Consider the following 9,713-nt stretch of genomic DNA (forward strand, 5'->3'; position numbering starts at 1 on the left):
CTTCTCTTCTCTTCTCTTCTCTTCTCTTCTCTTCTCTTCTCTTCTCTCTCTTCATTTGTAGATTTTTCTTGGCTCATCCAGAACTTTTTCATGAATAGCTTCATGTGCAGACAAGTTTAAGGACCTCATCAACTGATTAAATAAGTATGATCAAGATAGCATTTCCTCAGGTTATATAAGTCATAACTAATTTACTGATTGATTCTTTAATTGCTCTAAATTGCCTCAAGATATTTAGAGACTGTCATTCTCTCTCATTTTCCACATTGCCTCATTAATGAAGACATGAGGAATAAACTTTACATGAAGGTAAACAGAGGGTTGATGTCCTTTCAAATACACTGGCTTCCCAATTCATCAACCTTCTTAACTTTGTGATCTACATGATAGGTGTCAAACCCCTGCACAGCTCCCGAGTATAGCCCAAGCCAGATTAAAATGATATGGGGAAATATTTAATAAAGTAAAAAATACAATAAAACATATTATGTTAATATGTGTTTTTCTTAATGCAGCCTACAAAGATCCCTATATATGATTTTGTGGCTCCTGTTTAGTTTGACACCACTGATCTATATCATTGCTCCATTTCAGTCCCACAAAAAGAAAATCATGTCACTCACAAGTATTCCACCCACATAATCCATAACTCTGAAATTCCCCTGATCATGGATTCTTATCCTTCCATTGCTCCCTATGCCACATCTCTCCTAAAAGTCTTTTTTCTATCACCTCTATCACTCTGCCCTTCCCTACTTTCCCATCCTATCAAGCCTTATACACCCTCACTCTTCTGTCATAGGAATCTAGATCCTGCAGTTGATCAGATCAACTTTCCACTGCTCTCTGCTCTTGAATTCCTTGTTCACTTTTTCTATTGCCCCAGTCTCTTTCCAAACTTCAATCTTGTATTATTCCTACCACACACCATTTCCATTCCTACACATGTACCACCAAAGTCACATAATCATGCAGAGGGTCCACCACAAATGTATATGTAATCTTAACTGGACCTTTGCTGTTATATGCCAATCCTTTCACTCTTCATGGATTTACTTCTTTTTTACTCACCACAGTATCTGTCCTTCTCTTTTTTTTTTTCTGCAGGTGGCCTTTGCTATCCCTCCCCCTATGGATCTCACTAAAGAATTTGATCTCTTTTACTGAAGAAAAAAATAAGACTATCCTTTAAATGCTCTTCCTTTTCTTCAATTCTATACTTAACTTCACCATCACCCTCCCCCACTCTATCTTCCTTAGATTTAATCTCAGAACGAGATTTAAACTCAGAACAAACCCACTGAATGGGTGTGCCTCAGAGTGAGAATTTGCAAAGATCTTAGCTTAAAAAGCCAAGGTCTCCTACTGCATCTTGGGCCATCTTGAGTTGTCCTAATTTATATCTGACCACTGGACCCAGATGGCCCTGGAAGAGAAAGTGAGGCTATTGACATTGCACAGCCTTCCCTCATTTATTTATTTATTTTAATTAATTTGTTTGTTTCCTTTTAGTTTACAGGATTCAATTCCACAATTCCTTGAGTTTCACATTTTGTTCCCCTCCCTCCCCTTCCCCCCCATGGCAGCATATAGTCAAGTATAGGATCTGTAAATACTTTCACATTATACATTAGTCAGGTTATAAAGACAGATTGTATCAGATGGAATGAAAAATGGTAAAGAGGACATAAAACCAAACAAGAGAAGGAAAAGGATCAGGTATTTTGCTTCCACCTGGATATAGACTCAGTTCTTTCTAGTTCTTTCTCTGGATGCACAGCCCTCCCTCATTTAAATCTAATTCATTTGCAAGTCATGGCATCACCTTCCTGATGTCTTTGTCCTCTTCCAGGAATGAAGAGGAAACCATACACAAGCCAACCCCTTTTCTTATGCTTTTGATTCCATTCCCTCTCATTTCTTAATGGAGCTTGTTCCATCAATTAATCCCTTCTCTCTGCTATATTTTTAATTTATCTTATTTCCCACTGTTTATAAATATACTTAGAAATTCTATATCCTTAATAAAAAACCTTCACTTAATCCTTCCATAATCTCAAACTCAGTATCTACTGAGATCTAACTCAGATCAACCAGTATCTCTGCTCCTTTTCAAACTCTGGGGGGAAGAAAGATATCTTATGTATTGCCCCTACTTTATCACCTCCCACTCCTTTCTCACCCTTTTACAATATGGCTTCCATTCTCACCACTCAACTGAAATTGCTCCCTCTGAGGTTACTAAAATCATTTAATTGTCAAACCTGATGGTCCTTTCTGTGCCCTCATTCTTTTTTACCTCTTTGCAGTGTTTGACAGTATTTGACATCCCCACCTCCTAGACATTCTCTCCTCCTTGAGTTTTCATGACCCTATTGTTTCCTGATTCTCCTCTTCCTGACTTGGTTTAACTCCTTCTCACTCTTTCCTGGATCAACATTCATGTGCCACTCCCTTTGTATGGGTCTATCCCTAGTGCTCTGAGGAGGAGGAGGGGGAGGCTCTTTCTTCTTCTTTATGTTCTCTCTCAATGATCTCATCAGTTCCAATTGATTCAACTTTCACCGATTTGAAGATGACTCCCAGATTTCTTTCTATCTATCTATCTATCTATCTATCTATCTATCTATCTATCTATCTATCTATCTATCTATCTCATATATCTACCTATAACTATCTATGTATGTATGTATGTATCTATCTATCTATCTATCTCTATATATATATCTACCTATAACTATCTATCTATGTATGTATCTATGTATGTATGTATGTGTGTATCTATCTATCTATCTATCTCTATATATCTACCTATAACTATCTATCTATGTATGTATCTATGTATGTATGTATCTATGTATGTATGTATGTATGTATGTATGTATGTATCTATCTATCTATCTATCTATCTATCTATCTATCTATCTATCTATTTATAGGTCCTGAACTCCAAGCCTCTTCCCAAAACTTCTGATTGTGAATTTCTAGCCAGGTGTCACATAGGTATCACAAATTCAACATGTCAAAAAATAGAATTCTCACTTTTCTGACAAAAAAAATCTCTTTCACAATTCCCTATTTGTTATCATGGCACCGTCATCCTTCCAGGCACCTAGGTTTACAACTTTAGTCTTTATCCATTATTTCCTCTCTCATACCTTTCAAATCCAATCAGTTGCCAAGTCTTTCTACCCCCACAAAATCTTTCACTTCATATCCTTAGCTGTCCTCCCACTTGTTTAGCTCCTAATCATATCTTCTTTAGGCGATTGAAATTACCTGCTGATTGGTCTTTCTGTCTGCAGCTTTCCTCTCTCTCTTATCCAATCTCCACACAGCCAACAAATTGAAATTCCTAAAAAACAGGTCCTGTGATGTCAATCCTTTGCTCAGAAAGCTTCAGTGGTTTTCTCTTGTATCTAGAATAATAAAGTATGAACTGCTCTGTTTGACTTCTAAAGCCCATAATTATCTGTCTCCAGCCTGCCATTCCAGGCTTATGGAACATTCTTCTTCTTCATACACTCTATGTTCCAGACAAATGGTCGCCTTGAGATTCTTAATACAAGATGTTCCATATATCATCTTCCTGCTTTTGCACAGGCTGTCTCCCTTTTTTCTAGAATGCCTCTCTCCCCACCTCTGATTCTTAGAATCCTTGAAGCTTCCTTTCAAAGCTTAGCTTGTCCTACCTTCTGTAGGCACAGGGAAGCTTATCCTCAGTCTTCCAGTTGTGATTGACAACACCATAGAAATTATTCTGCATTTGTAGATGTAGTTTCCCCCCCCCACCCCCCAATAGAAAGTAAGCTCCTTGAGAGCAGAGAATGTTTTAGTTTTGTCTTTTTATCCCCAGTACCTAGTACTATGCCTAGCACACAATAGACCTTTAATAAGTGCTTATTGAATGAAAAACAAAAAACTCAAGAAAAATGAAACTTAAGGAAAACTAGAAATATTCTAAATCGATATCTTCCCCTTCCCATTTTTCTCAAGTGAAAATTATTGGTATCTTTATGTTTTTTCTCACTTTGGAGACATGATGAGGAATATGGAACTTGAATGAATCAGGGAAAATGCAGCTAGGTTTTTGCTTGGTCAATCTATAAATCTATTGTCATTGGAAACCTTCATCTGGTTTATTTCTATCTTTCTTATACTGTTTTTTTTTCTTCCTCTGAGAACTTTTGAGGGGAGTTAATGCAAGTAGGGCTATACAAGCAGGCAGCCAAATAAAGGACAAGGAGAGGAAAAAAGAAAAGAGAAAGCAGCAAAATGTATTACAAGGAGCTCTAGGAGTCAGAAGATCTGTGATACTTAGTCCTGTGGCCATGTACAAGCTGTTGCCTCTATGAAGGGGGAAGAATAATACTTGCACTCCTTACCTCTCAGTCATGTTGGAATAAAACACTTCTTAAAATTATAAAGTATGATATAAATATGAGAAGGGGGAGGTGCCAATTTAGAATGCTTCCAGTTTTCCTTGAGTCTCATTTTTCTTTGCTATAGAGGAAACCCTAGGGTTTCCAGGACCATACAAACAGAGCACAAAGTCTGGAGTCATTGGATTTAGAACCAAGTGGTATCTTGGATATTACCCAGTCTAACCCACTTATGAGAAGACTGAGGCCTAGAGAAATTAAATCACTTTCTCAAGGTGATAGAGGCAATAGGGAGCAAAGCCTTCAAGAGTCTAAGATAGGCTTTCTGACTCTAAATCTGTCCCTCTTTCTGCTGTACCAAATCCTTACCTTCCATACTACCAAATGAGCTTTAAATATGCATTATGAAATTAAAGTTAAAAGATGTTATTAGTCCAACCATTTCATTTTAAAGATAAAGACACTGAGGCAAAGAGAGGTTGCCACAGTCACACAGCTAGCTAGTAAAGGTCTGAGTTGGAATTTGAACCTCAGTCTTCTAGACACCCAGTCCCATGCCCTATTTCCTGTATCAGGCTGCTTTGGGGGACTGTATATTTGTCCTCTAAGGCCTTGTTCAGCTAAGCTGAGAGAAAGTCATCACCATAGGGTTGACTACTGTGGGATGAATTTTTAGGCCATGGCATATAAATTACAAAGGGAGGCACTATGGAATGCCTAGGTCAAAGACTCAGGGCTAGGGCTCTTTCTTATCATCTGGCTCCATGGGTTCTGTCTTGATCTTTCAGGTACTCTGATATTCACAAATTAACCTCCTGCATAATTATAAGGGATGGAAAACATATGGACACAAGTCCTTGGTACACTTGCACATTTTGAGTTGTTTCTGTTTTGTCCAGATCCTAGAAGCAGCCACTAGAAAAAGAGCATGTGTCTGTCTAAAGATAGGGCCAATCTGGGCAGCCACATTCCTCAAGGGTACAGAAATGAGGCCATTTTCTTGGCTTCCTGAGCATTTGGCCAAGCTATTTCAAATTATTAACCAAGATGAGTCAGAGACCTTTAATGAACTGCCTTTGCAATTTCCAGTAAATTATTGCAACTCACGACTTCAAGGAAAATAGAGTTCACATTCTTGATCCTATATTTTGATCACTATTTTCAGGGGATCTATATTAGCTAACATTCAGCCTACAGCTTATACTCCTACAAGCTGTTTGTCACATTGAAACTAAGAGAAAGGAGCTTAATTGAGGTGGTTATCTGTAATTGATTTGGGATGAGTCAATCAACTGAAGTGATTCACTTGCAAATTTATTGTTTGTGTGTTATGGCAGTAGTAGTGGTATGTGTGCATGTATGTATATATGTGTATGTATGTGTATGTGTGAGTTTAAAGTACTGAGTGGAAACCTTTCGGTATAGTGGAAAGTTCACTAAATGTAAGTTCAAAAGGTCTAAGGTTCTTTTCTCTCTTATGGAAATTATTCAATGGACAGAATACCAGGCCTGAAGTCAGGAAGAATCATCTTTCTGAGTTCAAATCTGGCCTCATGGCCTCAGACATTTACTAGCTGTATAACCTTGGGCTAGTTACCTAACCCTGTTTGACTCAGTTTCCTCATCTATAAAATGAGCTAGAGAAGGAATGGCAAACCACTCTACTATCTTTGTCAAGAAAACCACAAATGGGGTCATAGAGAGTTGGTCATGACAGAAATGACCAAGCAAACCTTGAGCAAGCTGCTTTGAATGCTCTGGGGCTCATTATATCATTTATAAAACCCATGCAGACCTGTTTGATCTCCTAAGATCCCTTCCATAAGTGAGGTGTCAGTCCTAAGGCCTCTTTTATATTGAACATTCTATATTCTAAGGTACCTTTTCTGTTTCTAAACTCGAAGGGTTCTTTCATTCTAGTATTCAGTATTCTATGTTCCAAGATTGTTTATACCTTTAACAGTCTATAATCTACCTCCTAATGCCCTGTTCATTTTTATGATGCTGGACTCTATGTTCTTGGGTACCTTCCAGCTCTAGAATTTTATACTTCCAAGTTTATTCTGGTACTTTACACACAAACACGCCTAGTATTCATGACTTGGTCTTTAATCAAAACATTTCATCTGATAGCCTGACTATGGTAGGTACAAATTTTCATAAGTAATTTAGGATAATCAAATATCAATCAGCAAACATTTATTAATTGCCTCCTGTTTGCTAGGCACAATGCTAGACATTGAAGATACAAATAGAAAGAATTCAATAATCCTTTTTCTCAAGGAGCTTATATCCTAACAAGAATGACAACAGTACCTAAGTGTTACCTTATCAATTTTCTATTTTTTGAAACTCAGGAAAGCTTTGATGTCAGTCTATTTCCAGACCATACCTATTGCCATGACCCAAATGAAGAAACCCTGTCAACTCTTCAACTGTTGAGTCTTCAGCTAATGAAATCCCATAAATCTTACTTCCATCATGTTTTATGGTTTACAACATGCATTCTTCACAACAATCCTATGCAATAGAGCATGTGTCTCTTAGAGATTCCCATTTTTATAGATGAGGAAACTGAGGCTCAGTTTATTTAAACGATTTGCTTATGATCACACAGTTAAAAACAGCAAAGCCAGGATTTATACCCTGTCTTTCCAATATCCCATAAAGCCTATTTTTCACACTATTTTTGATTTTTTAAAATTATTTCTGTGGTACAACTCTGATAGTCTCTCTGTCCTCCAGATAAATAAGGTTTACTGGATATGTGACTCATGGATAAGTGAGGTGTTTCTCAAATGATTATTTAGAAGATAATTTGGGATAATAATCATAACCATCATTACACATTTAGTAGGCATTTAATAAATTTTTGTGGACTTGTTAATTAGCCATAATAATAATATTTCCTTAGTAATTAAAGATTCACAAAGTGATTTCTTCACAAAATATATGCATTATATCATTTAAGTCATACAACAATACTAGTGCATAGGTACTACAGATATTACTATGCCTTTTTACACATAAGAAAACTGAGGCTCGTGGAAGTAAACTGTCCATTGTCATACAACCAAGAATGGGTATTCAGGCCCGGTGTTTCTGGGATCCAAATTCAGCATCTTACCCATGTTGCCACACTACTTATAACATAAGAACTGTAGTCCAAATATTCTTATCCTTTTTCACGTATAGTTATATATAGTAGGTGATGGAATCAAGATTCAAACCTAGGTCTTGACAATTAAGGTCTATGCTCTTTCTACTTACTACACAACACTGTTTTTCTAACTCTTAAGGAAAACACCAATTTTGCTTCCTTTGTTTAGCTGTGGACTGAAGAGTATGCCTTGTCTGCCATCATGCAGAAACACTTTTTGGAGAAATATGAAAGTATTATTCGTGGAGTGTTATGCCATCTGGGTGGTCTCAATGAAGAGTGAGTATAAGTCAAAAGAATGGGACATTGAAAGTCTGAGCAGGGTTCAGGGGGAGATACAGGTGCTACCGCTTGGACAGTAAAGATTCCCACTCTCCCTTTCACTATTCCAGGGCAGCTAGAAAAAGGGAACAACTAATTCACATTCAGAAGGCAAGGATGTAGGGGCATCGCAGGGAAGCCAGAGCCCTGGCACAGAGAACTAGAAGACAATCTGCAGCTCCTGGGGGCTTTGTGGTTATGGTACATCTTGAAAACAAATAATAAATATGGATGAATATAGAACCTGGGAACCTGCAGCTTCATAGCCTTTCCCTTAGATCTCTTGCCCTCCCTGGTTGTTGTAGTATGTGGCGTGGCATGGATACACAAGACTGGAATCCCAGTTCCAGTGTCTCCTCTAACCTGAACAAGTAGGAGTCATAAGATTCTGTGTAGTACTTAGATGGCCAGCTAGCTGCTACCATAATGCATAGAGTGCTGGGCCTGGAGTCAGGAAGACTCAGGATTGTTGCAAGGCTCAAATGATATAATGTATAGAAAGTGTTCTGATTTTGTGAAGAAATCACTTTGTCAATATTTAAATGTTAGGGAAATATTATTATTAATATGGCTAATTGACAAATCCACAAACATTTATTAAATACTTACTAAATGTATAATGATGGTTATGATTATTATCCCAAATTATCTTCTAAATAATCATTTGAGAAACACCTCACTTATCCATGAGTCACATATCCATCCATCAGATCTGGCCTCAGACATTTTCTAGCCATGTGACCCTGGGCAAGTCATTTAATCCTTCTCGCCTCAGTTTCCTCATCTGTAAAATGATATGGAGAAAGAAATTGCAAACCACCCCAATATCTCTGCTAAGAAAATCCCATATAAGGTCATGAAAAGGTGGACTCAACTCAAATAACTGAATGGCAACAATATACAGAAACTCATCTGAGTCATGGATACCACTGGCTTTGATTTCTGGTTTCCATTTCTGAAAGAGCATACACAAAATATTCTGTGCATACTGACAGTGAGAGAATTCAATGCATGAGAACCATGATTGTCCACCTTGGAAGTCTTAAGAATATGTGCCAATGACTCAAGAGATGAATTTAAAAGAAAAGCTAAGAACCATGCCTTCCCCAAAGCCCTAAAATGGAATTAATGGGCAATTATTAAGCACCCTCTGTATATGGAGAACTGTTGTTAGTTGCTGGGGGAGATACAAAATTGTATGAGGTATACTTCTAATTTTCACTTAATTTATAATCAAGTGAGGAAGAAAAGATACAGACACAAATAGTAGAAATTTATAGCTAGGAAGGAATTTACAGGTAAGGAATCTAAAGTCCAGAGAAAGGGAATGATTTCTTCAAGATAGCATTTTTAAACTAGCCATCTCTGGCTTTTTTGCCAAGAAAACACCAAATGGGGTCACAAAGAATCAGACATGATTGAGACTACTGAAAAACAAAACATGACCATACCTCTCATCATGCTATAAATTAGCATGTGTATTATTAGGCAGTCATGTTTTTAGAAGTATAGGTTTACTGCCTTTTAGAATTGACTGTTGAATATTTCTGACATCTCACCCAAAAGTGTTTTCCTTCATTTGAAACTCACCCAGGTGTAATGTAATGCCAAAAGAAGGCAACTTCCCAGGTTCAAAATACCAGCATAGGTGCTCTCTATTTTATTCAGTGACAAACCAAGAACAGAGAAGATCAAAACATGACATCATTCAAAATACAGCATTTACTAAGTGTGATTAAATAATCTCCAAGTACTACCCCACCCCAGGACCTTCCAATCATTCAATCAATTACAAAGTCTCCCTTCTAAATACTTCTCCACCCCTAGGCTATACCTTAATTAAGTCCACC

The 9,713-nt window shown here is 37.4% G+C and overlaps 1 protein-coding gene across 2 annotated transcripts in view; it reads left to right on the top strand.

Moving 5' to 3' along the window:
• EVC (EvC ciliary complex subunit 1) overlaps nt 1–9,713 on the top strand; it is a 142,187-nt gene that overhangs the window by 99,675 nt on the left and 32,799 nt on the right. Inside the window, exon 13 of one of the 2 annotated variants that reach the window (XM_069070031.1) lies at nt 7,712–7,821. The exons of the other annotated variant lie outside the window; for it this stretch is intronic. Within the exon in view, the coding sequence (XP_068926132.1) occupies nt 7,712–7,821 (110 nt within the window). The remainder of the gene's footprint in view (nt 1–7,711; nt 7,822–9,713) is intronic. 2 annotated transcript variants of the gene reach the window in all.

This window comes from Petaurus breviceps, unplaced genomic scaffold (genome assembly GCF_028583685.1).
Source record: "Petaurus breviceps papuanus isolate PSGF00001 unplaced genomic scaffold, PetGlider_PUasm1.0 140, whole genome shotgun sequence".
Classification (NCBI taxonomy): Eukaryota; Metazoa; Chordata; class Mammalia; order Diprotodontia; family Petauridae; genus Petaurus; species Petaurus breviceps.